Genomic DNA, 13680 nt, shown 5'->3' on the forward strand with positions numbered 1-13680 from the left:
ACTCCTATCTAAACATTGTTACTGTCCTCATGATCTCAATCTGCAAGGTCAGGAGTTAATATCCCAGATTTCAAGATTTAAATTCACTTTGTGAAGGCACACTTGTATGGCCAGGGCTGTAAGATGGAAGTCTTGCATTGGTGGCCACAGTCCAACCATAGGATCCAGCTTTGCACGTCTATTATACGCTGCTCAGTTTCAGTCAACGTTTCAATAAAACACTGCTATAGTGCTCTATTATTCATACCTCTGTATTTAGGGGCATTAAAAGCATGCATTGGGATATGCCAGATTTTTACAGTAAGTGCACTATGACTTGACGTGGCTCAGAGACCAAACTATCTCGTCCTCCTGGCTAGAGGAAGCAGTGAGGGACATTAGAAGAAAATTAAGACATGCATCTCCATCCACAAAATAAAAATCATGCACAAAATAGTCACTAATAACAACTTTAATAAAAATTAGACACAAAATTTGACAAATTATCACCTTTGACAACATGAGAAAGGGGAGCAACCACCAAATGCAACTTTACTGCTTTTAAAATTGTTGCTTCGTTCCCAGCTTTAAACTCTTCACCTGGGAGCGCTTGATGAAAACAATGACCCATTTCCAATGCAATTTACTTAAATTGCATTCAATGCCAAGAAATTGCAACAGTCTCCTCCCATTAGCCCAATTTATAAAAAAAAGGGAAATGTTGGGTGTTGCATTGGCAAAAAGCTGCAATGTTCTGGCATCACATCAATAGTGCTTAGAACTGAAACACTTCCAAGACCTCTGTACGATGTGGATTATTTAGTAATGCTGAACAAGGTGCGGTTTGACATACCAGGTGCTGGTTTGACAGAGGACAGAGCCACAGTAGTAAATCGGATGCTGGCATTCCAAAAACTTACTTGAGTTCATTATTGCAGTTAAATGAGATACCGTTCAATAATGAAATTTTATGCTGTGTGCAATTCTCATGATTTCACAGAAGCAGCTCTGATGCAGACAATGAAACGGTCAGAAATGCAATAGGGAGCTTACTGACTATTTTAATGCGTCTTGCCTAATCACAAACACTCACTTGACAGAAGAGTGAGGCAAATATAAATACTAGTAAATCAGCAGGAATTTTTAAAGTTCTTTGAAAAAAATCCACAATGGACAGAGGCAAGTTAATGGCAGTGAAACAACTCCTGATTCAATTCTTGTCATACCAATTTGCCTGGTGCATCCAAGCACATTATGCGACACTAGCCAAGTTATATTGGTAACATGTAACTGAGCACTCTGGCTTCCTGTGAAATGTGAAGCACACTGTGCCTCCCCAGACTTCCATACCGCCTGCTGCATCAGACATCGTGTAGGTGATGCTCCACGTTTCAGAGTAATCGGGAGCGCCCTGCGCACGTGGCTAGTACAATCCAGTCCCCACAGCTTGCATCTGTTGGCCAACGTTTTGCTGGCACTAGGCAGAAGATTCAGACCATTAGCATGGCTCTGACATACATTGTGATGTGGTGATATGCACTGGGCTCTGGATCACTGCACCCACTCCAGGTGCTAGACCGGTGTTGATGCACCGTTGGTTCACTACTGGGCCATTCATTTCAGACAGCACTATCTCTGTGGCGTGCTGGTGGTAATACTGCACCTTGGACAGCTTTGAGTGAAGAGAGTGCAATTTGAACAGATTCAGGTTAGGTAACTGTTTATAATTTCCATGCTGCAATTGCGTCACTGTGTAACAAGAGCGTATCGCACAGCAGGGAGATGAAGGCAGTGAAAAAGTACCAGCATGTTTGCTTTGTACAAACTGCGGGAAATTTTGCTCATGCAACTTACTGCCTACCTGCCATCATTGAATGTTCAACAGTAAAAAAAAATGCTATATTTGCTGATATATTGCAATATACACACTTTATATTTGCATTTTATGGCTGCTCTCTAAACACTAATAAAATCAGTACTTTTATATTTCAACCACAAGAGACAGAGAATGTTGGCCCCCAACATGCACATAGAGACTAGTTTAAAAAAAGCAATGTACAGCGCTGAGATGAATAAAAGCTTTTAACAAAACTATATATCATTTCCTTCAAGCTATATACATTAATCAAACTTTATGAATTACTTGTTTGCCCTAAATTCAAACGGGCAATCATGACTTCCACTCCCACTCAGCAATGAAGCCATGTAGAAGTTACCGCGCTGCACCACTATGTGTTTCCTAGCCTATTTACAATACACTCCGTTCATTTCAGACAGCACTATCTCTGTGGCGTGCTGGTGGTAATTCTGCAGCCCATATTGCTTGACCACCCAAAATCAATCAGTAGCTGACAAACATCAACCCAAGCTTAGGCAGAAAAATAAGTGGTTTGGGTGGAAAAGCTGCAATTGTAACTGCAAAGCTGCTGAGATATATCCATTTTAGTTTATAAGATCAATACAATTAAAAGAAAATTCTTTCTCCCATTAAAAGCACAGGGTGCTGCAACATTAACAAATTTGCACTGACATACAATTTTTAAACAGCGTGTGTGCATCAGAACCCTTTTTTGAAAATCAGTTGGCTGCAAATGATTCATTTTTTAAAACTTTTTTTTGTTTTATATCATCTTTGTTTCAGTTAACTTTAACAGAAGTCGTAAAAGTTCTCAATAAGTAATTTGTGGGACGGAAGAGAACAAGAGAAAGAAAGAGATGCAAGAATAAATATGCCCCATCACTGGAAACCTGCACTATTTGCATTGTTGCATAGATCGCTTATGTTCAACAGTCTAAACATAATCCACGAGAGTTTCTGCAATGGAAAAATCATTACCTGCGACCACAGCCACTGGACCGAATTCGTTGGGATCTTCAGCTTCACATATTGCAATGACATTAATAGGGCAAAAAAAAAATCTACTGCAAAATTTTAAGACTTTCCCTTTAAGGCCCAGCAGTCAATACTGTTCTGTGAAACAAAATTCGAAAAACCCAAATGAAGTTAGATACATTTAGTTTTTTCATTCTAGCGTGGAACAGGCATCGCTAAGCTGCAACATAGCTTCTAAAACCAAGGAAGTTTGTGTTGCAATTTCAGAAAGACAACCACTGAAGCATGGCGGAATCAGCATGCCAGTGAATACTGCCATCATTATGTTGTATTTTGCAGGTTCGAACAGCAACAGTCAGCAACGCAATAAGAATTGCACTAGGGCTGCCGCTTGAGACCTCTGATCCACTTAGTGGGATATCATTCTGTTCGAGGAAAACCAGCAGCACACCACCAGTGCAATGCTGCCATTTCCTGCCCTGTGTTCATTCTGATTTTAGTGAGAATGTTATAAATCTCAAGAACACAAACCGCTGATCTGAAAAACTCTGGTTCTGATAAACATAACAAGGCAGATTAAAATATAGCTCGTTACATGCCATTTAATGCTTTCAAAAGGAACAAAAGGGCCTTTTATAATCATTTACCTATTTTTACCCTTAAATTCGATAGAAATAGGTAATGCCATATTTTAAAAGGAGCCATAGGAACTACAGCCAGTGTAGCAACAAAATACTTTCTAGTCTTTACCCCCGTATCATCAGATCTTTCTATTGGCCAAATTCGGTATCCTCAAGACAGTTTTAATTAAGTTGCATTCCGATCAATTGCCCCAAAAATCTTTAAAAAAACCTCTTCACTTTACAATATATGCTTTAAAGGTACTTTTGCAGCATGCCACAAATGGAGGATGCCTCTGGGCAAGTCGGCTGGTACAGCCTGCAGTTGATTGCTTGGTTGTTGAGAGGCCAAGCAGTCAAACACAGGCTCTGCAAGGAAATGTGCCAAGTTTGCCCTTCCATTTGACACAGCCAGATACTGATCACTGCTTACATCTAGAGACCTGAAGAAACTTTCCTTCACCTGCATGGGGTCACCAGGATTAATGTTGTTCCCTCTACTCGCACCTTTAGAATCATGAACATGCACAAGAATATTAATTTCCAGGGAATTGAGAAACCTTTATCAAATACAGTTTGATGGTCCTGACACATGCAACAGAATTTGGCTACATTGTTCTGAAAAGTGGATACAAGGTCTACTCCTAAGTGTAAAAGATAAGCATGGCTTCATTCAAATGGAAGGAACGTTGTCCTCCCTTAGCCTATATATTGCTGCATTCTGCACCCTGAAAAGTGCCATATAAGAGGGTAATCTTCACTGGACAAGATCAATGCCAGATATGAAGTACATCTCAACAAAGGCAGTGGGACTGAATCAGATGTTGTTAGTCACACAACAGTCTTGAAATCAGACCACACATTTATACTTGCTCCTGTTAAGGGTGTGTCGCACTGCAAATACACAATTGCCAGTGCAACATATGCTCATTAGTAATGCTATTCTAGAACAAAACATTGATAGTTGTGCAGTTTACCATCCAAATAAATAGAATCCAGATATTTACAACTGTTTGTTGACATGATTGCTGATTTGCTAAGAACAATGTATGCAGAATCTTCTTGCTGTATATTGATCTTAATTGGTCTCATTCAGATTTTTAAAACCAACAAAAATTTGTATTACAGAACAGTACTGACTGCCACATACTCTGGGGAAACAGGGTCGCAGCCTGTTGGCAGGATGCTTCGGGGTAGCTATGACTGACAGCCTGTCTGGGCCTCTGAATTTCTTGCTCATTAGGATAAAAGAGCACAGTTGGGAAATGCAACTCTTCTCTGCACCCAGTGATCTGGGTCTGGCAGCCACTCTTGGAATTCTTGCAGTTATCTTAAAGAATAAGAATTAAGGAGCTTGTCACCCAATTAACTTCCATCCAAATAATCCCCATATTATGTTTTAATGGGATTTATTCCTCATCCATTTTACAATTTTCCAAACAAGCATTCTATTGCCTGCAGATTAAGTGACTTTAGCACAGCCAATATCAAATAGATAAACTCAGTCATCCCTATAAAAATATTCTATTTTATAAACTAATAAGAAAGCAGATTTACAGCAAAGCTGAGAGTGACATAATAATTGGTAATAAAAATGAAAAGATATTGTACAATCTGCATGACTGTCAAAAGCCACGTACAGCTTTTCTGCAAAGCTCCTGCGTTCATTGGGCAACTTTCACCGGAACTCAGCAAGACTACAAGATGAGACTGGAGCACATGGCTATCAGGGAACATGATAAAACTTACTTAACAATCACATTTCCTGTTGGCCAGCCACATAGCAGAGGTGGAGAATGACCACAGGGATGCCCATGATCCAGAGCACCGCACGCCCTCCTGGGGAGAAGGGTGAATTATGGTGGCAGAATGCAAGACTTAAGAGTGAAAAAATATAAAAAGATAACACTATTCAAAATACAGCAAGATCATCCTTATGCAGGATTGAAAACAAAACCAGACTATTCAACAATCAATACCATCAACATAGTTCTAATTTCAAATGCGGACAGTCTAGACGAGAGCAAACAGATGCAATTACATCCTCACAGGAGATTCTGGTCGGAAAGTGAGTGCTTTATTTGAATTCTTCAAATTGGATTGCGGCAGGAATTGAAAGCCCTGGTTGACCGAGAAGGTCGGCAACTCACTGCTGACCATGCTCTTCTTGCCCACGCTCTTCTTGCCCACTGAATGTAAACTTGGGCTGCAGTACCGTGCTGTGCAAGGAAAAGATGATTAGGCCACATATTTAGAATTTCACAAAGTGAAAATGAAATCCACACCATCTATGGTCTCTTTATGCAAAACAGTTATGAATAGAACCTTGAGCCCCAAGTCATTTGGGCCCAGGATCAGAAGTGTACAGATCAATTAGGAGTTATTAATCTATGGAGTTATTGGCAGTCTTCCTATTCAGTGGGAAGATAGGTTCTAATAGTACAAACTTAAAAATGTTGCTGTCACCACGCGGAAACCTGGAATATTCATTGGAATTCTATATAATGGGAGCGAACAGGAGGAGGTTGGTGTAACTACGTTAACTTTGCTCCGTCAACTGTGTGCTTATCAGGGAAAGAGAGAAAAACTGGGAAATGTTTTTCTCTCTGCACCACGAAGCACTCTCGAGTCAGATACAAGTAGCCATGATGTGGAGATGCCGGTGATGGACTGGAGTTGACAAATGTAAGGAATCTTACAACACCAGGTTATAGTCCAACTGTTTTATTTGAAAATCACAAGCTTTCGGAGGCTTTCTCCTTCGTCAGGTGAGCGAGTCACCTGACGAAGGAGAAAGCCTCCGAAAGCTTGTGATTTTCAAATAAAATGGTTGGACTATAACCTGGTGTTGTAAGATTCCTTACAGATACAAGTAGGTTTAGGTTCAGTTTAGAACGTCTGTTACACAGCCCATTAATGTGCCTCAAACCGAATGAAACACTCCACCAGTCCGCTTTCTATAACAGACTTATTATTTTTTTTAAAACGGCCTCGGAGTACAACTGTTAAACTTGTAATTTCAGATCAACAGCAAACTTTATAACACCAGAGCAGTTTTTTTGTGGGAGGGGCGGGGCAGAGAGATGAGGCGGTGGGGGGGGGGGGATGAAATCCCATCCCGTTTATAGTACTACGCTTGTCTTAAGGCAGTTACTGAACACAGCTTCTCTCCAATACAGTGGAGGGAAGAAGGGAAGTTCACAGGACTGGCTGAAATCTTCGATTTATTGAGATTTCGATGCATCAAGATTTCTGCTCCTGGCCCAGTCCTCATCTGCTGGCTCTCCAGCTGATGTCCTGCTCTTCCAGAGGGTACTGAGGTATTATGTGCTATGTTTAAAACTGACCTGATTCTCCTGGTATAAATGAGGCGGTAGCCAGCGCAGTGCAGTGATCTCCTCTCTAACTCGCTGATTTCCTTATAAAGCAGCAACACTAAGACCCAACGGGTGGGGGGAGGGAGGGGGAGATTTTGCATTGCTAAATTTGTGCTTTAAAACAGGGCAGTAGCTGCACCAAAATTACGCAGCAAGTTGATTTGGGGGGTGGGGGGGGGGGCGTTGCTGGGAGGGAGTGGTGGGTGAGGTTGACATGCCACTGTTTGCCCTGATTTCAACGTGGACCTCCTGTCGGAAACAAGTAGGAGGCACATATCCAAATTGGGGAGGTAATGACAGAATTAAGATGTGATAATTACTCCCCTGCCACCACACCTGCATTTCCTGCTCCGACCCACCAAACATGAGCGGTACAAGTCACGAGGTGGACATTTCAAGCGAAAATTAAAAGGATCCTTAGCTGCATTTGGTGAAAGCTGGATGGAGGTTTGGGAAGCAATTTATGGCATTTGCTTGTGTGGTTTGAGCTGCTTGTTTGCATTCCTGATGTTTATACCCCTCCCCTCTAAGGTGCTGCTACAGGCCCTTTAAATTTGGCCACCCTAACTGATTTACCACCTAAAGATCGGGGAGCTGCCTATTGGCAAGCATGTATGGTGCTGGCAGCTTAACAGCCATATTATAACGAGGACCCAGGATCAAAATGGACAAGGTCCCATGCTGCCCCCCTTGCCTGAATAGTACTCAAAACAAAAATCGCCCTCAATGTTTCCTATGCTCATAGATCCTGCAAATTTGAAGATGAACCCAAAAGGGATAGAGAGCAAGAACTTGGCCTGCTGTGACTCCCTGTGCTACTGGAGGATGGAGCAGCAGAGGGCTATCACGTCATTTATTCTGGCTGAATCAGGCTGGTTTTCATAGATCAGGTACATCAGTAGTTACAGCCGGAGACTGACGGAGAGCCAGGAGCGCATCACTGGGCTAGAAGCGGATGAGTGCAGCCAAGTAGAACTGCAAAATTATTTTGATACAAGGGCCTGGCCCAGGCCAAAACTTAAATACGTGTAGACTCCAAATGTAATTCTAAACTGATGTATCAGACAGAATCATTGCTTCATTACTGAAACCGAGACCATCTTCTGGTTAAAAAGAAACTTTATTCTGTGACACACAGTAGCTAAATGAGGTCCACTACACCTAGGATTAGGACCAGTTCTCAGCTCCTCACTACATTGGCTGAAATTTAATCGAACAATTTTTAACCATGCAACAGTAAGCACAGATGCTATCATTTATTCCTTTCTTGGGTTGATCCCAGCCCTTATCCTAAGGAAGGAATAAATGTTTGCAACCCTGCTTGAAAACTATTTTCAGTTCAAATTTCAGTATCGGCTAACAAGGCAGCTACTTCTTGCAAACAAGTGGTTCTGTGACTCCTAACAGAGGCTGCAAATGTCGCAATCTAACAGCGAGCCAAAGGAGACAAAACCCCAACCATTTACTTATGGTGTTTAAAAACAGCCAGAATTGCCCAACATTTAATTTGATCCTTTTTGAGTTGATGACTAATTCTTACTGGCAGATGGAAGCCATTCTGAGAAATGTCAGAACATCTTGCCTAAAGCCAATTATGGTAAAATTACTAAAACACAGAAAACGAGAACATCTGAAGTTGAAAACGAGCCCACTTTCCAAAAACAGCAAGGGTTTGGGGAAGCAAAGCACTTTTCAGAAAAAAGGGGAACGTTGGAAGGCGAGTCGGCTCATGGCAGTTCAATGTATGGTAGAGCAGATCCAGATCCTAGAATGTTTTTAACAGCCTCTTGCCAACAACTCTATATTCGGATTTCAAATAGTGACGGTGAGGAACAATTCTATCCAATGGGTGCTCTAGTACAGCTTATGCGATCAGAGCCATATTATAAAGACATGGTACTGGTAAATCAGCACTCCGTGGGACAATGAGGTATGCCTGAAACATGATTGGTGGCATGGGATTAGCAGGAGAAACAGGAAACATTTACAAACGTAAAATAGAATGCACATCGAAAATCACACGTGTACGAGGCCCAGGGGCTACAGAAAATGTCCTCGAGAAGGCCGTGGGACCCGTAAATGAATGTAATTATAGTGTTGTAGTAATTGTTTTCCACCACCAGAGGAATCTGTACTGACGTAGCTGAGGAATCATTTTGGGCAAAAGATGGCACTGCAGCAAAATGCCTGCATGGTGTTTTCTCACAAACGTGACATTTTTACATGAAGTTATGAAGTGATTGGTACATTTTTGTTATTTCTGAAAAGTAGGACGAAAATATTCCAGTACAATATATAAGCTAATCAAAGTATATGTCTGTATTTGTCAGAGACTATACCATGAGATGTGGGATATGGTGTACTTTTTAAAAAAATGTTAGAACAAGGGGTGGTGTGGGTCAGTGTGGTGGACAGGGCAGAAACCATATGGAAGGGAAGTGATGAGAGAAGTGGGTACATAGGCAGATGACAATAATATACTCAAATACTTCCTCCTTCCTCTTAAAGACTTGAAAAAGGGGAGGTTGGAGAAAAGGTGGTAGATGGAGCGGCTGTTTTTTTTTGTGGAGTGAGATAATCGGGGGGGGGGGGGGGGGGGGTGGGGGTGAAGAGAGAAGGGATACTGGTTGAGACATGACTGTCACTGACTATGTCAGTAAGCAATTGGCAGAGAAAGAAGAATTGACAATGCATCATCCAGTACCCTATCATCAGAGGCAGAGGACTTTCATCTCCTATGCCTACCCTAAACTTTAACTCAGTGTTCAGAGACAAAATGTCAATCAGTATTCTAGTAATGAGTATTTATCTAACACCTGGTCCACTGTAATTGAATATATTGGGAGGGAGTAAAGGAGGGATTTTATCTATTGGAATTCTATATGAGGGGAAAAACGGTTTTCAAATCTAGGTGGGTATCAGTATCCTACATTGGACACTGTTAAAATTCTTCTTAAATACCTGACATTGGTCGATTCTTGCAGACCTGCAACCTCCTGGATTTGCTCTGGTATTGCTGGATATTGTTGTGGGATGAGATGCCACTATGAAATAAAGAAAGAGTGCAAGAATGATTATCTTGTAGAGACTCAATAAAGAAGCTCAGAGCTCATAGAAGGAAGAATTTTCCTTTAAACCTTCATAAAGACGACTGGTTTGAAGGAAGTAAGTCCCCTTGCTATGGCTTTCAGATTCAGTTCATTACAGTAACTCTTGAGAAGTTGACTTATTTCAAGCATCTGCTCCTAGTATCTATGAATATTATGTTCCAGTCTTGAACTGATCAAATGTAACACTGCACTGGTTAGAAAATCCTGCAGTCAGCTGCTCTTCAAATGACAACTGGACCCATACTGTGGATGGGATGAGAGCTGCACTAATTTTCCCTAGCTCTGCCAATGTCCAACCAAGAGAGAAGGCAGACGACATGCTCCTCAGTTAAGATCAGCACTTCGTTATGTGCAAGTGTCTCTTTAGCTTATGAGCATTGTGAGGGTGGGGTTTTCAAAAGCTCTTCCAGAAAGTAGCACACGGTGCAGACTAGTATTCATATGGGCAAAACTACTTTTTTTCCCGCCTATATGAAATATCACTATAGAGAGACGTGAAAAATATCACTATAGAGAGACGTGAAAAATACGTTGAGCAAAATAAATTAATTTCAACATAATGAGAAACACCAATAGGTTGTTGTTATTTTTTTGCGGAAAACTTCTGTGGAAATGGTCACTAAATTAAGTGGGCCCAATGGCTAGCATCGATAATGTTACAAATCCAGACCTGTGGCAGCTACATTGGTACAAAATCCTGTTATTACCACAGAGTTACTGTTGGGTACAAATTGAAAGTGATAAAGGACTCAAACACATGCAGTAAATACACCCAGCTGCGCACATACTGTTCATAATACACACAAATTGTATATGTGTGTAGCATCCGACTTGCATTTAATGTAAATAAAAAATAAAACGGTCAATACATACATATGGTAGGGTGGGCACAAATTTCACTTTTTTTAAAGCTAGGATTACAGTTTCAGAAACTGTGATTTTTTTTTCAAATATAAAGAGCCATTCTTCAAAATACAAAATGAAACAAATATCTATAATTCCGTTACATTTTCCTGTATTTGTTACTGTTTTTTTTGCAGTATTTTTGGTTAAGCAGTTTTGTTGCAGACATTAAGAAAACTGGGTCACTTGCTTATAACATTGGCGTCTACGGAATTCTCCTGACAGAATACAGAAGCTCAGCGATTAGTGCCTAGAGACACAGATTCTGCAGACACCAGTTATGAAGTGGACATGTTGCCAGGGAAGCTCTTGGCTTTAAATTCATCCCAATCTTACTCGAAAAGAAATGGATACTGTGCAAAACTTTGCAGCGCTCTATAAACATGATTCTCTCCCCATCCCAAAAAAAGCTCATGGTGGTAATCTGTGGTACTGTTAACAGTAACTTTATCTCTGGACTTTATCATATTTTACTTCTGCATACCCCAGGTTGCTAAAGCTGTTGGTTAGCTATTGGGGATACTACAGCTCCCTCACTGACTGACTCAGTATATTTTTTTAAACCAGTTCTATTTATGATGCCAGTAGTACTATTTCAAATATTAAAATAATCATGTTAACAAGAATTACAAAAGAAAAATCAAACAGTACATTTAAGCTAATCTTTACTCTTTGCAACAGTTAATGGAACAGTGACTTCTGGGTCCAAGACTAAACTTAAAAAAAATCCTTGTAGGAACCTTGAACATAATCTCAAAAATAAAGCCAGTCATGAATTCCATCTGCAGCTGACTGACCTCAAAGATCTTCTTTTCCGTTGCACTGTCGACCTGTTGGCAGTGACTGATGGATTTCTGGCAGTGAATAGTGCTCCAGGCTGGTTCTTAACTGTAAATTGTGGCAGCCCCAACCTGCAAGTGTGAAATAAATAATAGCACTGAGAAAAACAGGACAAAAAAGGCGGCCTGGGAGCAAATGACCCAGCCACCCTCTCAGCCAGGAAATGATGCACGGGCCAGGGTGTCAGGAGGCTGAGTGAAGAAAATAAACTATATGAAAAGAAGATTTTCACTATATTTTCCTCACACTCTGAATATAGTTTAATCTCCACACATACAGCAGAAGTTGGCCACCCAAATACGGGGTAGAATCACTTTAAAAGCTTTCACTTATGATAGCCATGCAATTTCCCTTCTCCCGCTCTGCATGTAAAGTCTTGCTCTGGATTAGCCACTTACTTCTTTTTGATGGATGCTGCTACATGGCATATTGAGCCAAGACAACAAAGGGAAAAAAAACCCCAGAATGATCAAACTCCATGCACTATAGATCAGAAATACAAGGGTGAAGGAGGTTGGGAGCACTGTATGGAGAACAAAGTATACTTCAAGAATGAGACACACACCAAAAATAGTGAAATTTTACTTTCATCCTTGTTCCTTTATCCTGCACATACTGAACCAAAGTAGGAGAAAATGGTTGGGTCTCTAGAAGTTAATATTAAAAATAGCTTGGAGTACAGAGATGCATGATCTCCTGGGTGCACAGATTCAAACAACAGTGCTTGGAAAAGGCATAAGAGGATGCTCCAAGTAGCACAGGAAATGCAAGAAATCCTTTGACCATTGGCTTTGTAGAATTAAGTTTTGTTCTTGATATGCTTAGATGGCAGAAAGATGCATACATCTGCTGTTTAAAATGCAATATTTTTCCAATGATGCAGATCGTTTGTCCTAATTGTGTAGATCTAGACGCTGAAATCAATGCAACAAACTTTCCATTTGATTTCAGTGGAACTCAGTGTTGGGTAGAACTTAGTTACCACTACTGAGACAAATGAAATGGAATTAATCTTTGGTTTAAAAAAAAGGTTAGATTGTCATTGGCAGTGGTGCAAAACCCACAACACAATATGGTTGAAATAAAAACAGAAAACACTGGAAATACTCAGCTTGTCAGGCAGCATCTGTGGAGAAAGAAACAGAGTTAATGTTTCAGGTCGATGTTTCAGGTCGATGACCTTTTGGCAGAACTCATCGACCTGAAACGTTAACTCTGTTTCTTTCCCCACAGATGCTGTCTGACTTGCTGAGTATTTCCAGCACTTTTTGTTTTTATTTCAGATTTCCAGCATCTGCAGTATTTTGCTTTTGACAATATGGTAGATAGAGCATGAAGATCTTTTATTTATCATAAAGAAACAAACATGAGAAATGCCTATTTTAAAGAAACTTGCAAAAGTAAAATTCTTCAGTTTCTGGAAAAGGGGATGAATAAAAATGTCTCAATTTCGGAATTCTCAACAACTGGTGGGGTCCTGCCTACTGCTTCTTTTTCCTTGGCAAGGTAGTCGGCCACATTGTCCATCAAATGAGGATTATTGAGCTAGGCAAGAGAGAGACCTCCTTATAGTAAGGATTGTATGCGTTGTAAAATGCTTCAAATATTACAATTTAAAAGACTGAATGAATTATCCTGTCAACAGAAAGGCGTTTGGCACTTTTCCTAATTATTTAAGTGTGGAAGACCTTCTGCCAAAAAATGACACAGTAAATGCTTTTGCTAATAGGTTGACTGTTTCAGAAGTTAAGCTCTTGGGGTTGGTTTCCCCATCTGTACAAGCCCAGCCTGTGTGGTTAGCACTTAGTCGCTAATTAGTTCCAACTGCTCAAAGAAATGCACCATCTTTCTTTACTAGAATGGTGTTACGAGGACTACTTATGGCAAATATTAGGGATGAGGAAAAACTGGGAATCTCGCCAACAACATTCCTTCTCAGAAGGCTATGATAACCTAGAGAGCTGCCAACCAACTATCCCAAATCCAATAGCAGAGGTTTGCTGCACTTGTATTTTGGA

At 40.6% G+C, this 13680-nt stretch overlaps 1 protein-coding gene across 1 annotated transcript in view; it reads right to left on the minus strand.

Moving 5' to 3' along the window:
• Positions 1 to 440: 440 nt before the first annotated feature.
• Positions 441 to 13680, minus strand: part of LOC137305600 (kinesin-like protein KIF18A) — a 75774-nt gene continuing 62534 nt past the window's right edge. The window contains exons 16-18 of the mRNA XM_067974456.1: positions 11620 to 11733; positions 9771 to 9853; positions 441 to 5651 (exon numbers count right to left, since the gene is read on the minus strand). Coding sequence (XP_067830557.1) covers positions 5470 to 5651; positions 9771 to 9853; positions 11620 to 11733 — 379 coding nt within the window. The 3' untranslated portion in view covers positions 441 to 5469. The remainder of the gene's footprint in view (positions 5652 to 9770; positions 9854 to 11619; positions 11734 to 13680) is intronic.

Source organism: Heptranchias perlo, chromosome 40 (genome assembly GCF_035084215.1).
Source record: "Heptranchias perlo isolate sHepPer1 chromosome 40, sHepPer1.hap1, whole genome shotgun sequence".
Taxonomy (NCBI): Eukaryota; Metazoa; Chordata; class Chondrichthyes; order Hexanchiformes; family Hexanchidae; genus Heptranchias; species Heptranchias perlo.